We start from the raw sequence: 19,736 nt of genomic DNA, 5'->3' as shown, positions 1-19,736 counted from the left end.
CACCATTACTTTCAAGTTAGTGCAATCCTAAAACATTCACATACATATAAACCACTCCAATGTCAAAGAAAGACAATGTACTGCATTAGTTTCTCTGTTGTCTAATTGCTACATTTTCTTTCTCTATTCTCTAAGTGCTAAGCTTTCTGGAATAGTGGGAACTACATGAGCTTGTTGGCAGGTATCAGTGTAGTATTTTTAAATCAGGTTTCACAGTAGATGGTGAACAAGCCATTTCCCCATAGATAATTCAGCTCATGGCTATCTTGTAAAGTTACAATAAATCATAGTAATCTGCATTCCAACATACTGTGATGCCATAATAGGTTTATTCCATTATGTTGAAGCTTTTAGAAAATAATGCCCAAAACATAAATGTGTACTTATTTTAATACTGTGTGTAGTTCTAACACTGTAGTCGTACATTATTTATACTTCCAACTTGTTTTCATGGTGTCACACTATGAAGTGGGTCCTGGAAGCTGAAGCATCAATTTTCTAAGCATTACTCTACCAAGATCAACAAAAAAGTCAGTGGGTTCTATCACTAAACTAAACATGATATATTAAATATATGCATTGCAAGTTGCAGTAGGAAAGGAATGTGCTTTTTACAACTTAGTGTTGGTGTTAGCATACTCTTTCTACTCCAAACATTATATATATGCATGTATATATAAAATAAATGAGTATTTATATACTGCAGTATTTATATAAACAGAGAAACCTGTGGGACCACAGCAGGACCCCCAATTACAAGTCAGCCACAACTCTGCAATGTGGTTATTGGCTGCAATCAAACAGAAAAAAAAATATTTCTGTTGGATTTCGATTTTACTGCAAGCTTTAACAATGTCTCAATGTCTACAAAGGGGGTTATGGAATTTTGGGAATAAATTTCCATTACTTGGTAATCAATAGATTACCATAGATTTAAATAAAGAAGAAATATGTTATTCTAACAGAGCAAACACACCCATCACAATGCACACATTTAACTGAGATCAGATTTACTTTTATATTTCACAGTACTTGACATGCTTTCTTTTTGTGAAGAATCCAACAAATGTATTTCTCAATATGGCATATTGCAGGATTTAAAAGAGTGGTTCTTGTGATGTAGGCACTGCCCTCCCCATGGCAGCAGCCAGGTAATATTGCCCCACATGCAGGGCTATGGCACACATGCATTCGCGGTACACTAGGCTCTCTGATAACCCTAAGCAGGACAGGAGAGGTGGTTCTGGCTGCTGCCCTTCCTGGTCTGTCTTCCTATCCCCAAGCTCCTCCCAGAAACAGAAGAATGTGGGACTGTTCCTGTCCAATTTTTCCCGAACCATCATATCTGCTACAACATTTCAACACTATTTAATCATATACTACATTTCCACAATTATTAGCACTAATGAAGGATTGGATTTTAACACTAGAGCTAGGGACAGACATTCAAAAAGCCTGAGCCTAAATTGATTCAATCTTTGCAGGTTAGTCTAGCCTGGCTAAGCTAAATCAGTTTGTAACTGTAGCAGGGCACTAAGGTGCCTGCTACTTTGAGAGCAGAAGTAGGAACCCAGGTGCAGGTTGCTGGGACAATGCTTAAGGAGGGAAGTGGCCGCACCTGCACCTGGCCCGCTGGCTGGAAGAGGCAGGGCCTGGCTCCCATATAAATCCCAGGCTTGAGGCCAAGGGGACAGTTCCCTGCCAGCTGCCAAGGGAGAAGGAGCTCTCCCAAAGTAAGCTGAAGGTACAGCTGCAGGTACAGCCCCAAGATTGAGGAAGGATGGAGCACCCAGGGGTGGCTGGAATAACATTATGGCCAGGTGGCTAGAGTTCATGTTATAGCCCAGGGGCTTGTGTTTTGTTTGCTGTTTTAACCGGCGGTTTGGGTGAGCCTAATAGCGGATGGAGGAGGCCTCATAAGGGACTTGCAGCAGCATGGGAACCCCAGCCCCAAAGAGGGGGCAGCGAGGAGCCCCAGAGAGGGGGCAGAACAAGACTGAACAATATCAGTTACATCTGCGAGGCTTGAGGCGTGGTAAAGGGGTGGTTGGAGACACACATAGCCCATAAGGCTGGGGTGTACCAAAACACCCCTTACAGAACGGGGCCTGTGTAAGGCAGGAAAATCGTGTCCAGGAGGTTAGAAAGGCAGCCTCCCTATTACATATTCAACATCAAAAACGTGATGGGCGAGACTTAAGGGTGCTTTTAGGCAAACTTGGCATGGTAAGGGGGCGTCAAGGGAGACCACGGTGACCCTAGGATGCCCTCCCATTACAGTAACTTATACAGACATCCCAGGGACATGCCTGCAGTGGCTCAGGCTAGAAGCTGGGAGGCGCTAAAGCAGCCGTCCCTTTGCTTCCACAGGGCAGAGCTGGGGGGGGCAGAGGGTGGCCAGGCCCCAGCAGGACGTTCTGATTATTCCCCCCCTCCTGAGATGCCCAGCAGGGAATGTTTATCACCCCTAACTCAGTGTTTATCAACTCATTAAGAAAAGAAAGCCTCTCTCCATTAACTAATGGAGCTCTTCTTAAACAGCTCTTCCAAGGAAGGACATTAAGCTACCTGTTGATTAGCTCCAACAAGTGTGTCTGCCTCAGTCCTCTCCCACAGCACAGACTGTAGCCAGCATGTGGTCTGCTAGTTAATGCTAATATGTCTGCATAAGGCAGAGGGGAGGGGAGAATAATTCCTGTTTAGCAGGGAGAAGCCAGGCAGATGCTCTGTGTCTGCAAGTCTGTGCCAAGCTCCAACCAGGGAGTCGGGGGCAGGGGGGAAGCCGTACTGTGGAGCAGAGTGTATGCCAGGATGCTGGGGGTGTCTGTTTTATCTTAAGCCAGCAAGGAGTCTGAGACAGACATTGCATAAACCGGTTTGAGCCAAATCATAGATTCATAGATGTTAGGGTCGGAAGGGACCTCAACAGATCATCAAGTCTGACCCCCTGCACAGGCAGGAAAGAGTGCTGGGTCTAGATGACCCCAGCTAGATACTCATCTAACCTCCTCTTGAAGACCCCCAGGGTAGGGGAGAGCACCACCTCCCTTGGGAGCCCGTTCCAGACCTTGGCCACTCGAACTGTGAAGAAGTTCTTCCTAATGTCCAATCTAAATCTGCTCTCTGCTAGCTTGTGGCCATTATTTCTTGTAACCCCCGGGGGCGCCTTGGTGAATAAAAACTCACCAATTCCCTTCTGTGCCCCCGTGATGAACTTATAGGCAGCCACAAGGTCGCCTCTCAACCTTCTCTTGCGGAGGCTGAAGAGGTCCAGTTTCTCTAGTCTCTCCTCGTAGGGCTTGGTCTGCAGGCCCTTAACTATACAAGTGGCCCTTCTCTGGACCCTCTCCAGGTTATCCGCATCCCTCTTGAATTGTGGCTCCCAGAATTGCATGCAGTACTCCAACTGCGGTCTGACCAGCGCCCGATAAAAAACAGTTAAGTCTGATACTATATTCAACCAGGTTTATCTCAAACCAGTTTCATCCATTTTCAGGCTGGTTTATGTGCACTGAACATCTGTTCTGTTACAGGTTTAAACCAGTTTCTGATCACTTAAACGGGTTTATGGTTAATGTCTGTCCCTAGCATAAGAGGTTAGCTCTGTTAGATTTCCCTGTGTACAGGGATTTAATTGAACACTCCTAAAACTTCTGTAAATTTTTAATAATATACAGGGATATAGATACCACAATGATTTCCTGCTGGTTCAGAATATAATCGTGTTTGCAACTTTGGGACATTTTTTTTGCCTTTCTTTTGGTTTGATCAAAATCAGTCAATCACAGATTATACTGTATATCCAACAGCGTTTAAGACAAAACTACAGAAAGTTTTAAGTGAACTACATAAATCAAAGTGCAAGTATCTATTAAACTATTGCTCTTTTTTTTTTTTAATTTATTGAGTCTTTGCATTTTATCACTCTTTCTAGGGCTGATCCAAAGTGAGCCTTGGATCACATTTTGCTACAAAGAGCTATGCAATGTTTCTTGTTCACCAAATATAGCACAGACTGCTACCAAGGAAATAAATAATATATGCTCTTTTGTGGAAAATTAATTTTTTTTTCTTGTTTTGCTTTTCTTAAGCTACAAAATGTAGAGTATTTTGCCTCATAGTAAACAGTTGTCCTTTGTATATGGAGAAATTTAACACTTTTACAGAGCATGAGACCAAATACTGAGTAACTAATCACTCGAGAAATGTAAAAACTATGTGCTGCCTAGAATGTCTTATTGTTATTATGAAATGGAACTTATAGATAAAAATGAGGAAAACAGTTAGCTTTCTCCATTTATGGAGCTATGACAATTCATAGCAGGGCAGAAAGTTCCAATTGTGGCCATAGCCAGTGCATAACTCACTGTAGTGGAAAGCTGATATTGAATAATGAATTTGCCAAGTGAAGTTATTCATATATGTGCTTTCAACTTGGGACAGATTCTTCATTGGTCTTCTATGCAGACCTGATTTTTTTTGTCTGCTCTGGGATTTGTGTTCTGACATGTTTTCCCCTCTGTCACTACAGTCTTTTAAGCTCATGTTTTGTGCAGGTTGTTTTTTTCTGATAATTCTGCAATTTTAAATTCACAATTATGACTCTTCAGGGTGGCTTATTTGTACACTTGTGGGAATTCAGTAATATTAACGTTGTTGCTATTATTATTATTTCTTCCTTTTTTCTACTGCAACAACTATTAAGGAGCTGCAGCTATAAATGACAGTAGAGAAAATGGCATGTACCATATATTCCTCCTTCTCAGAAAAAAGTTAACTCAGGCAAAATCATGTACAAAACTCTGTTATCCTTGCTGATACAGAAAAAATCTGTAAGGACCCCTACGTAAGTAAGATTTACTGACGATATAGAAGAACCAGGAAATCTGGGTGTAAATATCATTCATAGCTTGAATATCAACTATACATGAACACTGGAAACTGATCTCTCATATACAATATAAATGTGTGTGCTGGCCTCAGTTCTGCAGAGTTGTGACCCTTGTCTTCAGATATAGTATCACAGATAGCTTACCAGCTACATTACCTTCAGTCTCCAGGTGACAGAGATACATGTGACTCCTCAAATGAGGTCCACATCATATGAAGAATAAGTTAAAATTATTCAGAGCAGAATTAAACTGACTTTTATATATAAACTGTAATATAATACTGCATAAAATAGTTTTTCTTCAATTCCAATTTCTAAGTGGCATAATCTCTCCTCTGTATACTACACAGATTGTACTACATTGATAGTTACACAATTCTGAGGTATACAACATGGTGGCAAGCAACAATAGGCATGTCACAACATTTTTTCCCAAATTCAGCCCTTTCTGAAAGAGACCAGCGATTTCTGAGTCTGAAATTTTTGCCTGCTTGGCCTGAAGCACTTTAATGAGGTCTGACCCTTTAAAGAGGTTAGGCAAACAAAATCATTTTAGATAAATGAACAGTTATCAAAGTTTTCAAAGTCCAAAAGCCTAAAAGGTAATTTTTATTAAATTAAATGCTGTAATTCATAAGAAATCTTTCCCTTTCCTAGGGCTTGATTCTAATCTCAATCACAGTGGTTTAAAAATAGTATAGGTGCAAAGACTCAGTGGCCTGGGAGGTCTTTTCCAACTCTATATTCCAATTTTATTAATTTTCATGGAGTTATTCCCACTGTGAAAATAAGTCAAAATCAGGCCCTTTCAATGTCTAAGTTTTATTGTCTTAATTTCAACATTAAAAGTATTGCACAGCACGTATTTTTGCTAACCCCAGACAAAAGATTTTTATAAATGTGGAAGTTACTTACAGCTGCAGCAGCAAAGAGGTCAATATACAATGTCACAATCAAGGCAAAATGTATGACTGCATAGACACAAAGATGAACTGGCAATTTTGGGTTGAAGGGAACCTCTTTTCCAGTGATCTGCATACAGCAACACAGATAATAGTCCTCATTAGTTATCTACCCTGGCATATTACTCTTTAGTATTAACTGTGTTAATTACCAGCATAAAGAAATATATTTAATGGTACAGTCACTTAAAAATATGGAAAAGAGAAAAGTAATAGAGGGCTGTTATCAAAATCAAGTGTGTGTGCAGTCTATTGTGAAATATAAATAAAACTATATTTACACTAAAACAGACTCTGTGTGTATGTGTGGTGGGGGGAGACAGAGAGACATGGAAGGAGATAAAACAACTGAACATGAGTACATGCAGATAAGCAAGCAAATGAAATCACTTAGTTTTATAAGCTATGTTGCTGTAGTGGTGCAGTCCCCCAGTATAGTGCACAGCTATTGTGATGCAGTGGCCATGCGTACAGTGCAGTAACTTCCTGTTCTGAGCCGTGCTTCCAAAGGAAATACTAAAGCATGACCCCATAACAACATCGTCATACAGTAATGTGTAGACATGCCCAATATGTTCTACTTACCACTGGGATTTCCTCAGAAAGGCCAAGTCTTGGTTTTCCTGGTCCCCAGCCTGGCCCTTTGAATATGACAGACAGCTTATTGGAGAAACCAGGTGTGGCCCAAAATACACTCCATATATAGGTGAAGTGATGCAACTGTGAAGACAGGACAAGTACTTATTCTTCATTTGTTAGAAAAAAATAGGAGTTTTGCAAAACATTATAGTTTAATCTGATTGTAACTCCCAAATAACTGATTTTCAGAAGTTCTGAGTACTCATAGGGTAAGTACAGATGATACATTAAGAAGTCTGGGATGTTAGATTAGGCAAAAAAATAGCTGCCCCATCTAACTTAGTGCATCTGAAGTGCACTGTTAGATTGGGCACGGGTTAGCCCAATCTAACATGCCAATCTACTGTACACATTCAGAGAGCAGCCTCGAGAATGGGAAAGCCCAGCCACTTGCCTCAGCCCACTCCCCCCCCTCCCACAGATCTGCTAGCCTATCTGATCCTGCCAAACAGCCCTCTTCTCACCCTCTGGACACATTAAACCCACTGATCCTGCCAAACCAGCCCCAGACCCCACCAATCCCCTGCAGACCCACTAGGCTCTCTCCTGTCACACCCACTGACCCACTAGCTCCCCAGTCCTGCCCACCCCTTCCCCCCACCCTGAGTTACTTCAATCAGGCCCCAAGCACCAGCAAACATCGGTAAAACTAGCATCTGATCTACAAACGTGCTGCTTGAAGTAAGTCCTGTAATTGTAGATCGGATCCAGAGAATATCTGTATCTGGTCTAAACTTATTCTGCAATTAATTTGCCAAAGGGAGGATTCAAGTGAGGAATCACCGAAGTAGGTGGCCATTTTTTATCTGATCTAACTTCCCAAACTTTTAAGTGTAACATCTGTTGGTACCTACAATTCCTGTGAAAAATCAAAGGGAGCTCAACAGTACTGAAACAGATCCTAAATTTTTGCAGGCTTGATATCACTCTCATTAAAGTCAGTGGGGATCAGAAGGGAATCAAAGCTATGACATCCCTTGCCATAGTAAAAAGTACTTGCAATTAATGATACAAGTTTTGTGACGTTCTCCTATTAAGTTCAAAGGCATGCTAAACCTCCCTCAGAATGTCAAACCTCCCAGGCTTGATCCCCAAATTAGTAGGATTCATATGATACATTAAATCATAACAAGTGCCATGTGGGGTCCAACCAATGGTCCATTTAGCTTTGATAGTTACAACTCAAATAATTTTGGCCTGCTGTATTTTTACCATCAATAAGTATTGCCAAAGTTCCCTCTCATATGAACACCTAAACATTCCATGGTATGAAAATATGAACAGCCAAATAATTTGAAATTTGCACAAATATTTTCTTTGTAGTTTCTTGAAATGGTATAAATCTTACCTTGCCAAAGGTACAACACTTCAAGTCATTATAAAACAACTTACAGAGCAGCCTCATTTACCCATGTATCAAAAATGGTATTCTTTTGAATACAAGGTAATGTTAAAAGTAAAATGTTAGTAGCAAAACTGAATTACCTGGACCTTGAAGGGTTCAAATGTATTTATAGGGTGTGTTAGGCCATATATAACTTTTTCTTTCTCTGCCTCAAATGTTCCTGGGGTGAGGAAAAATACAATCAAGCATAAGAACATAAACATTTGTGTTTGCTATAAATTGACATAACTAATCCCACTTACCAAAAATTCTATCCCAGATAATGAGGGTGCCACCATAATTTTTATCAATACAGTAAGGATTTCTCCCTGTAATAAGAAAGAAAAGGTTTTGGAGCTCAGTGATTGTACATATTAGAAGTATTATGTGAATTACATTAGCTTCAACTGAACTATGGAGGTGAGTAATTAGGGAAGAATATCATACTAACAGTTACAAGACATGTCCAACCTTTTACTACCAACCATCTATTACATCTCCCCTTTGTTCTACCTCTTACTATTAAATGTAACTCAATTCTGACTTCATGTAAGTCAGACGTATTTCTATTTTTTACTTTCTTGTGAACACCATGAACCCTTCTATCCATTATCTTGTAGCGTTACTCACATGAATGTCAGTCCCATTAAGCAAAAAATGTGCTATTACGAACGTGCAAAGTTATTTTTCAGTTAAATCTGTGAATCTGGATCTATCATGGTATAAATAGCAGCAGAATCTAGCTCTCTGAGAATACAAGTACTTGTGTAAAGTTGGAGAATTAGAAAACTTAGTGAACCCCCTGCCTTCTGAGTTTGCATAGTGCCATAAACACTTAACACAAGGCAAATATAATAAATATTGAAAACATCTTTTTCATATACAGTTGTATTTAAGTCTGTTTTAATTAGTAAATTCAGTTTCTCCATCTCATTATTATTTTTCTATTTATTATGTTTGTTCTTTACAAGAAGCCCAGCACACAAGCCAAAAGCAGCTAGGGAGTCCTGCCTTATTGACTAAATTTGTTCACAACATTTTTTGTTAAGTTAACCAAACACATGCATATTATACAACCTACCCCCATTCCAAATATTGGCAAAAAATATGAAAAAGATATATCAATTGTATTGTGTGTGTTCAAAGCAGTCTTTCTATAATTCAGTTCAGTGAAATCCAAAAAAATTACTGGAACAAACAAGAACACTTCTCAGAAAGGAATAGTTTCATATTGATATTCAGTGTTAGATCCTAAGGTGTAAGAACAGCTGAATTTGAGCTAAGATGTAAGCTACATTTTTAAGAATGGGAAAAGTTGTTTTTTTTCATTACTCTCTCATTCTTACAAGTGTTGAGTTGTTTTGTTCAAATTTTCCAAAATAATTCACATCTATGTAGAGATCAAGAGTTCATAATTTCAGTATCAGAGGTAAAATGCTTTGAATGCATTTATAATTCAAAGATAACAAAGAGTTATAATAAAAATGCTTAAACAGATTACAATTGTTCCTCTTATAATTTTAAACCCTCATAAATAATAGTTTTAATCCTTTTTGCATTTTATCAATATAATATAAATGATGACAGTGAAAAACCCAACATGGAAAAAAAAATCAAAAGATAAAGTACTTCCTACCATGATGAACTCTGTGATGACTGGGTGTATTAAGAATCCACTCCAGAGGTCCAAGGTTGTCAATTACCTTAAAAAAATGTAAATATCTTGGCATAGACTGTCTAAATATCAAAAGAAAACAGAAGAAAAAGTAGGAGAAAGGAGACAAAGAAAAGAGTAATTTTCTTTAACAGGACATCTGCATCTAGAAAGGTATTTGCATAAAAGGCGCTCTGTAGAAGTTAAAATAATATACCAAAATATTATACTGTCAATAAAATACATAATATAAGTTCTCCTAAAGACTCTACAAATTACTAGAATTGGTATTACATTCTGTGGTTCTCTATATTTAATAAATAAAATGCATATGTCATTTTTTTAAACTTGATTACACTTTTTGTGATTCCAGAGGTCTCTATTCATACACCATCCGATCAGGTTTATTTTGTCAGATGGCTCTATCATAACCAACTGTAATTCTAATCTAGATCATAAAAGACAGAAAAATCAACATTTTAAGAGCCTATTCCTTACTCACAAGACAATCTATGCATCATTGCATTCCAAAATAATATTGGTTTGCTATGGCTTATTGTTTGAGATGTCTTGCCATTAAAAATAATTAAAATAAAATCAAAAAAAGTTTTGTAGACTTGACGAACGTAACGAGAAAAAAATTATCACATTGTCTCCTATGTCCTCTATATAAACTTAATTCTGTACTCAGACAAGACATTGATGGGTGCTCTGTAAGTTCCTTTAAAAAAAAAAAAAAAGATTAATTTTTGTATAACTGTTACTCAAGTAAAGCTTTATCCTGCAAGCAGGAGTCACAAATTCTCCTCCCACCTGGAGGAAGATAGACTGAAGGTAGACTTCAACTCAAGATGCATAACATGAAGCTTCTTCAGACAGATTTCAACCTTTATGAATCACGCAACCATCCAGAGATAGGATATTTTTATGTTTCTCTTGCTGAATGTGAACCATAAAAATTGCTTACAAATGAATTTCTGATGACCAAGTTAGGTAGGTATGAAGCTAATAGTAAAGCAGTATAGAAATCAGAAAATTGGTTAAAGTGAAGAAAGCCATAATATTTTTTACTTTTATTTATCTCAATCTAATTTTCTGATTAGTTTTGAGGAAAATTCCTGAGCATGAGAACTGGAATATCAGAAATAAACAAGAGCTTTTTTTGTGTGTTTTTTAAATTCACAAGCCAAGGACAACATAAGTAGGCACATTTAAATTTCCCAATGCTGCCTCCAAATAACTTCAAGCCTGAGAAGACCACCTAAGGGTGAAAAACGATTCATCATTAAAGCCAACTCTGTTTCTATCCTCTCTCAAGCATAAAATTCCACTGTTTTAAACTATGTGAGTTGTGACCACTAAATTAACTTAATCTGAGTCAAAGAACTTGACTTGAACTGTAGCCTAGCACCTGAAAGATCAGTGATGTATCTACAAGACTACACCTAACTTGACCCATTTAATTTCAAGATGTTTTTTAGTTAAATATTTAGATAATTTTTGTGAAAATAAGCTAAATGTATACTACTGTAGGAGGGAGTACCACATCATAGGTTAGTAAACTCAACTCTCAGTTTACAAGTGGGTTATAACAATAAGTGTTTGAAAAAGTGGATGCCTTTCACAGTTCTAAGTTCCAACTGGTTAAATCCACATTAAAAATGGATATTAAAATTAACCTGTTCGAGGCCTGTCTTTGTATTCAAGTATGCCTTCAGCCTCCCTGGGAATCTCAGGAACAGGCATAAAATTTTAAATAAATACCTTTGACTAATAATAAGGAACTATTTTCTTTGGAAAGTACACTCTCTCTCATGATTTAGAAATAAATAATAGTCTTTATGGGGTGATGGCATTTGCAAATCTACCCTATGCCTTCCCTGCAGCACTGCTAATGACTGGTACCTCAATATAGCATAATTCTATTTGTTACCAACTTCACCTCTAATATGGTAGCAACACATTGATGAAATTATCATTGGAGACAGCAACTACAAGCACATTTTTTTTTAATATATGAAGCTCAAATGAGCAAATCTGACACAACAAAAACATATGTTGATAGTAGTAAAACAAACCAAAATTTCTGCCAAATATCAACAAAAAATATATTTCCATGCAATATTCAACAGTGAAAACCTGTACAGTATTTTTTGAAAACACTTTATAAATGAGGTTTATATCTATTTTGCAAATTCCTATTTATTTTGCAATTTTGCTCTTTAATACTTCAGGGTCCAATAGACAATGTGCTTTAGAAATATTATCTTCACATATGCTCTTTAGGGTTCTATTCCAGCAAAACACACATCTGGAAAGCTGGGCTTTTTTCAAGGCTCCTGAAGCCTTGCCCGGCAAAGAAAACAACATTTTTGGTTGAAGCAGATTTTAAGGGTCAAATTCTATCAACTTTATGAAGGCAAAACTGTGAAGGGTAAAAGACTAACGCTAGCAATAGTTGCCAAAGCTATGCAGCACTGATAATTTTCACAATTTGAGGCTTCCTTTCCCATCCTTACCCTGTAAAATAAGGAGTTTTGTTTCAAATATAAATAAAAGATTTAGCCCCAGAAGAATAAACTTGTAACAAAATCAAGGTATAACAATTTTCTTGATTAAGAAAACCTATCAGGCGACGGAGAGGTAAAAACTGAGCGAGTGTACTCACCAGTGGCTGTTACTTTACCTGCAGAACAGGAATTAATAATATGCCTTTCCTCATCAAAACCTTATATCTTCTGGTGCGTATTGATATATTGCTATTTGGCGGTATTAATGTCAATTACCTCTCTACTCATAATATAGATGCATCCACTCATAAAACATTAAAAAAAAAAATCACCTTATTCCAATCTGTAGAGATGCTGAAATCTTTCAACTGAATATACTTTTATTTTTAAAAATGATCTTCTTAAATAAGAAAGTTTTCAAAAAAAAAATTTGCTACCCTCCTAAGGTTCATAAAAACTATACCCCTTATCTTCATTTAAAATAGCTGATAAAATCAGAATGGCTAAGCACTTACTGTGTCCAACTGTGACCTCATTCTTATTTTGAGCAAAATGACATGTTTTATGTCTGTGTTTACCTTCTACATACAACCATCTACTGTTCAAAATCAAGACCTGCCTTCAATATTTCCTCTCTGAATTAGCACACCACGTACACCTCACTGTCCATATCAGCAACCCATAATGAACTGCAGAATTCCAATAAAAAGTCTTTTCTGATTGTTTCCTTTTTCTGTTTTTAACAACCCATAGGCACAAGAAGACATTTCATTTGCCAAACCTTTGCAAATAGACTTAAATATTGGTACTGCATATGCGCCACGTACAAAAGTGGCATTCAGAATTGAGATTATAAAATAAGTATTTTTTCTCATCTTATTTCTCTTTTAAACAGCATACCTTTCCTTTATTGAGCTTTGCTATTGCTACACAAAATAACAGAACTACTATGAAAATACGTAAGGAAATTCCAACAACATATATACACTACAAGTTTCTAACTTTATCCTCAGAAACTCCTTCCACATATTACAAAACGAAATATATTGACAATGAAATAAACCCTTGTTACATTACTAGAAATATGTAATGTTTACATTATAATTGTTTTACATAAAAGATATTTCCTCTGTGACAGCAATACCTAGACTGGAGGAAAAGAACAGAAATGTAGCAACATCTCTTGCGGCATGTAAGCACCTCCATTTGCGGTCTCAGGGTTTGTCAGCACCAGAGGAAATCTTTATTGCCTGGTACCTGCACCACTTCAATGTATTCCTTGTTTAAATAATGAGAAAAAATAGTGACATGAAGTCCAAGGGAAACTTTACATCTTGTGTAACAACTCCTTCTGTCACCACTACAACATGAATTTTTATTTCACCTCAGCTTTGATATGAATGTTAGAAAAGAATGTCGATTGAGGAAAACAGGCCATGTTAGAGTGAAACCATTTGCCAAAAAGAAAGTTTTTCACCAAGAATGAGAGAGACTGTTTATAACACAGTAATGACTCCATCCCCCCTGTATGACTGGCCTACAGGTAGTATGGGTCAAAAACATCCATGGAGCAACTGAAATGCTATTAGGGGAATTACACTAAGGTTGGATTTGAAGCTAGGTTTATTTCATGCACTGTGCTAGTCGGTGGTCAAGCATATATGACAATCAATTTCCTCACCAAAACCAGGATGATCAGGATTTTTTTTCTGGAAGATAAATATATATTTGAGACCATCTGGTGAGGAAATGTAAAAATAAAAACTTAATTGCATTCCCCACAAGAACTGTTGTCTTGAATTAACACAACACACCCATGTATTTATACAGATGGCCCTGGTGACTATATTTACCATGTGAAATCTCTACAGGGAAGCTAGGGAAAGGCAGAACTCCTAGGATATGTGCTTGTCTGCCCAGTTTCACACTTTGAAATCCTCAGCAAATCCTGATTTATACACCGCCAACTGTTTTCCTATCTGATTAGGCAGTTTTCTACTCCAGTAAGCATGTAATATGGAGGTAGCCAAATTTCCACACTGAGGAGTGAAAAAACAATATTTATAGTTTGGAAATAAAACAAGCGGGAGAAATCAAGCCTGTTGGGATCATAAAGAGTTTCATAGGGGGTGAATTTCTGATAAAACTGCATTGTAGAAATAGGGAGGTAAAAGCCTAACTTTAATGGATAGTCAGGTTAGGGTATGTTTATACAATAAACACACAGTGCTAAGAAATGTGTTTATAATAAATTATCTTGAAGGCAGATTGTTGTCATTCATCGTTGTTTTACCTCTCAATCAGGAGGCCAAAGTTTGAATCGAGTTGGCATCTGATGTGAACATTTCAGTTAACGCTTTCAACAGGGGATTCTACTTCTCTTTGGAAGAAATGAGTACTCCAGCCTTCTCTTAAGGGGAAAAAAAAACCCATGGATGCATGTGTTATGTCTGGCTAAAAATGTAAGAAAATCTAAATTAACAGCTCTTTCTAAGTGCAGCAGGGAAAAATGGTGCATGCAGATATTACACTTAGATAACTAGGGTTAAGTTGACTTAAGTGCCAATTTGTACATACATTTGTGGAGGTTAGATTCAGCAAAAAATGGTCAACACAATCTAGCTTAGCTCACCAGAGGAGATGCACTAAGTTAGATCAGGCATAGGTTAGCTCTGTGGCAGAATGCTACCTCTGTCTCTCCCCAAAAACTCTACTCTGTGACAATTTGGTTAACATGGGCCCTGCAGAGGGCAGACATCCCATCTCTTTAGGTAACCTGAGTTGGATACATTCCTGAGAGAGGGGGAAAACCTGCTCCCTCTGCCTATTTGACTGGCATCACATACCTAGGTGAGGGGCTTATGCTCCCTATTGCTCTAAGTAATGCCTACCTGACTGGGAGGGGGCTAGAGACCATGCCAGTCTGCCTGGCATCCAGTGATGGCTTTCAAATTGGTTGGCTGGCAGCCAACAGGTGCTGGTCTCCATTGGACCAGGTAAATGAGGTCATAAGGTCTATGTAAGTTAAGGACTGCCCAGGAGGAGGGACAGTAGTCACAATGAAAACTCAGACACAGAAGAGCCGGACCATATGAAACTTGCTCTCTCTCTTGAAACTGATGATCAATGAACTGTCTGCCTTCAGAGGGAATCTCCACCTGCCTCTGGATGATACTCATGAATAAGCTACCTGAGATCTAACTAGATATATAGGTTGCAGCAACTCAGACGTGTGATCAAAGGCTACCCAGCCATGCCAGTTTGCTCTACGGGATTCCTCTGATATTGCTCTACCCTGTACCCTATTCCAAACCTACTCCTTGTAACCAATAAACTTCTCCTTTGTACCTAGTGTGGGAGACTTATTGGGAGTAGGTCTAGATTATGTCTTGGGGTCCCCTTGCTTCGGCTGACAAAGGGAGACCACTATTTGTGCTTCAGATGGAGGGAAGCACCCCAAGATCTTGAAGTGGGTCGAGTACCCTCAAGGACTACTAGGCCTGTGTTTCCCAGGGGGCACAGTGCCAGAATCTGTCCAGACCCTGGGTGGTGGTGGCACTAGCTCCAGGCTAGCGGGTGTGCTCTTGGAAGGGGGTCAGCTCAACATGAGGCACCCCCAGGGAGGCAATCGGAACCTGGAAGGTGGTCGGGTGCAGTCAGATGGGTGGTTCAGCGCAGAAGCACCCCCTACTGGCCCACCACACGCTCAATCAGCTGAAAGTCTGTAGGTTTGGAGTGCAGCCCTAGGGCTGAGAAAGCCCAACCACTCACCCCCAGTCACAGGGCTGCAGTTTTCCTCCACACCAATAGCCAGAGTGGGCTGTTTTAGCTCCCTGACCCTTGTACCCCTCTATAGACAACCCCCACCCTGATCCCATTAAGCCCCTTGGATCTGCCATAGCATCCTGTAGACCTGATAGTGTCCCCACAATCCCACCTGTCCCTCCTACTACCCCAACTTTTATTTGTCCTTTATTTGTTTGCTTAGTAGAAGGGCTGTATTTATATTTAGAGGACTCACTGAAGAGCTCTCAAAAGAGTAAACAGCTTTCAAGGCACCCCCCCCCCCCCAACTGCTTCTCAAATTAGTAGGTTGGCCATACGTCCCAGTTTGGCCAGGACAGTCCCAGATTTCATAGGCTGTCCCAGCACCATGGCAAGTTAGCTAAAATTAAAACAGAAGTCCCAGATTGGTGGCACCACCCTGCCCATGCATGCCTGGCCTAGCTCCTTCTGAGCAGTGGCTGGAGGCTAGGGGTGCAGGCTGGGCAGAGCACTAGTCCTCCTGCCTGGGGTGAGGACCAGTCAGGATGGGGTGAGCTGGGGTAAGGGGGCAAAGCTGGGGCTGGAGCTGGGGCTTGGGCACCTGTGCAGGGTGAGCAGGATGACTGCCTGCTGCTGGAAGCCTTGTACCCTTCCACTGCAGCCACTGCTGATGCCCAGGCTGGTGTGGCATCCCCTGATGAGTGCTGACAGTGAAGAGGAGGAGACTGATGGAGCTTGGGGGTGCCACACAGGGACTACTTCCAGCCAGGTTCAGCCTCTGAGAGCAGGGGATGGAGCCTGGCCTTTGTGCTGTCCCACTTCACCCCACCCCACCATCAGGGCAGCTGTAGGGCCAGGGGGCAGGGTGTTTGTGTGTCAAAAGCCTAGGCATGCTACAGCTCCCACCCTCCCCAGGTGTTGAGGAGTTCCCACGAGTTCTGCCCAGGTTCAACCACGCCCCGCACCTCCCAGCATGCAACTGTGTCTGTGTGGAGCTGCCTTTGAAGCAGGCCAATGGGCACCTCCAAGGCAGCAAGGGCACACCCTTCCTGTCCCCCACACAGCATGTCCCAGAGCAGCACCAGCCCTGCCAACCCTGGGCTATGCCCCCTCCTGAGGCAAGATCTCGTGGCCCACCGACAACTTGCATCTGCACAACATCACAAGGCCAGGACTGGCTGCTAGGGCCAGGTCCTGGATAGGACCCTTGACGGCAATCAAATCAAAGTGCAATTGCTAGCATCCTCCTCCCCACCCCCCAAGATCCAAGCAGAGGCTGCAGATGACAGGCTATACACCTTGAGGGCTGGAATGGGCTCAGGCTCTCTGTGGCTCCCACCTGGCTGCCTGTGCTACCCCACTGCTGGGCCTGTTCTGGTGTTCTCTGCTCACCTGTTCATGCACCTCTGAGACACTGACCACCTTGGAGTGAGTGACCCATATTCTGCACCAGCACCAGAGGGGAGAGGCCAAGCCACTGCAGGTCCCCTGGTGTGCAAGCATGACTTGCATGCTGCTTTGGGATCCCTGCCTCTCCATGCAGTGTCTATGTGGCTGGTGTGGATGTGGGTGTAGGTATGGCCCCCTATCCTAGATTTCCTTCAAAAGAATATGGTCACCCTACAAATAGGGCAACTGAAAACTCAGACAGCTAAAATCAGTAGCTACTTTTGAATGTCTTAGCTTCTGTAAATGACAAAAAAATACCAGATTAAGAAGGTTCAGAGGTTAATAATGTGACCTACAAATACACAACAAGTTGAGGATTTGATCCACTGCCATAAGTTGTTATCATTTCAACTTCCTTAACTGATTAAAATCATTTTCTTGCCAGGTAAACAGCACATGCATGTTACAACCTTCAACAATGCAAGCTTGATCTCAAGAATCACCTGATAAATCACTAACTAACGCAAGCTGAAAAACACAGAGATATTAATAGGTCCCTCCCCTACATGGATGTCTTAATATGACTCATCAAAAGTAGTGCAACATTCCAGTGCTAAACCTGCTGTTAGGGGGAAAAAAATGTGGCTTAGTAATACTGTCTTTTCCTATTTCTCTTATCTTTCAGTGGGTTTTTCCATTAATGAAAACCATGTGGAGACCAAGCTCTGAACTGTGAAACATAATATAGTATTCTTATTAATTTCCAGTGAACATATTTATTGAGTCTCAAAATAAGCCACTGCCCTTTCTCTTCCTTCGCCATTCTCCAGCACACTCTGTGGCTTCTAAGCAGAGCATACCTGTTTAGTCAGGGCAAGAAGGGGCAGGCCTACAGTTCAGCGTACCAGTTAAGTCCTCTGGCAGGGAGGTTTTGAAAATGGAACTAAAGCACTCAGCTGAAAAAACTGATAAGATGCCCTGAACAGACATTTTGAATGGGACATATGGTCACCCTATACAGGGACAGGCGAAGTCTGGCCTGCAAGCTGGATCCAGTTAGCAGTGGACTCTATTTCCCAACTGCACCTGCACGTGGCTGGGGTCAGCCGCAGCTGCACATGAAAGATGAAGGCTGGGGTTGCCTTGGAGACCAGCCTCACCTGCACTGGCAGGGCTCATAGCAGAGCAGAGAAGAGCAGGGGGCTGCTCCAGAGTCACTGGGATCATGAGATGGGGGCAAGTTACTCCGGAGCCAGGGCAGAACCACAATTTGCAGCCTGTACACCCCGGCTCCTTGCTGCAGTGACAGCCTGGTCTAGAGCAGGGACAGAACCGTGATCCCCTGCTTGTGCACCCCTGCCCAGAGTGTGCAGACTGCAGATCAGGGCTCTGCCCTGGCTCTGGAGCAAGCTGCCCCCATTGCAAGATCCCACTAGCTCCAGAGCAGCCCCCTGCTCTGCTCTGCCGTGCACCCTGCCAGCGCGACTGAGGCTGGTCTCTATGGCAACCCCAGCCTTGAGCTTTCATGTACAGTTACAGCTGGGGTATCCATGGAGACTAGCCCCAGCCATGAGGGCAGGGGCTGCTGGGAAATGAAGTCGAGCTGCCACCCGGATCAGCCATTTTGGCCACCCCTGCCCTATAGTATTACACCATCTACTAATAAAAGTCAATCCCACTGGATACTGTCATTCAGCCTTTACTCTCATTCATTTCAAAACTAATTTTTGAAAAACGCTAACACCAAAAATTCATTGAGAAACACCAACTGCTCTTCCAATTTTGGACAAAAACATCATTTTCTGACAAAATATTTTCCATAATAAAAAGAAAAATTAAAAATGAACTTTAGACAACCACTAATTTTCTATCTTGTTTTCTTTACTCTTCTCTTTTTTCCCCGATTTATCATTTTTCAGTTCTTTTTCATCGACAAAATGACTAAAGGGAAAGATTCAGAGAAAATGGGAATGAGCTTTTTTCCATAGGCAAAGGTGTCCTACTTAGACTTGCCCTGATATCCAGCATTTTACACTAGATTATTTTAATGGGTTTCTGTTCTTTGATTTTTATGTCTTCTTTCTGTATTGAAAATTGTCAAAATTGCTGAGTGCATGAAGGCATAGCTCTTTGAATGATAACAGGATACAATGAAATACAAATGGGACTAGTTTTTTATATTGCAAGCTAAGCATTTCCTTATACTTTTTGACAATGATTAATTTTAAATGTGGTGGGCTTGAAACTTATTTCACTGATTTTTAAAAATATGCATAAAGCAACACAATTTCAGAAATGTTGACAGCAACTAGAACGTAATGTGACTTGTTTCCAGGAGGCCCAGTTAATTCATTTGGATTGCAGATGTCAAACATAGGGCCCATGGGCTGAATCCAATCTGCAGATATAGGTCATCTGGCCCTCAGGGCTTCTCATAGGCTGGTCACCCACCTCTGCAGGCTGGATTTGGCCCAAGGGGCTCATCACCAGGACTGTTAGAATCCCTACAGTAGCAGGTTTTATCCTTACAGTTGCCAGAGCT

General features: G+C 40.6%; 1 protein-coding gene across 4 annotated transcripts in view; it reads right to left on the bottom strand.

Moving 5' to 3' along the window:
- Positions 1-19,736, bottom strand: part of AGMO (alkylglycerol monooxygenase) — a 339,051-nt gene that overhangs the window by 143,129 nt on the left and 176,186 nt on the right. For all 4 annotated transcript variants that reach the window (XR_009462637.1, XM_059728961.1, XM_059728959.1 and 1 more), the window contains exons 6-10: positions 9,513-9,579; positions 8,140-8,205; positions 7,978-8,057; positions 6,439-6,573; positions 5,807-5,923 (exon numbers count right to left, since the gene is read on the bottom strand). Coding sequence is in view for 3 of the 4 variants with exons in the window: in XM_059728961.1 (XP_059584944.1) it covers positions 5,807-5,923; positions 6,439-6,573; positions 7,978-8,057; positions 8,140-8,205; positions 9,513-9,579 (465 nt within the window). In the remaining variant the exon portion in view is untranslated. The remainder of the gene's footprint in view (positions 1-5,806; positions 5,924-6,438; positions 6,574-7,977; positions 8,058-8,139; positions 8,206-9,512; positions 9,580-19,736) is intronic.

This window comes from Alligator mississippiensis, chromosome 5, assembly GCF_030867095.1.
Source record: "Alligator mississippiensis isolate rAllMis1 chromosome 5, rAllMis1, whole genome shotgun sequence".
Taxonomy (NCBI): domain Eukaryota; kingdom Metazoa; phylum Chordata; order Crocodylia; family Alligatoridae; genus Alligator; species Alligator mississippiensis.
Note: the sequence above shows the minus strand (reverse complement) of the source record. Positions and strands in the feature narration are given on the sequence as shown.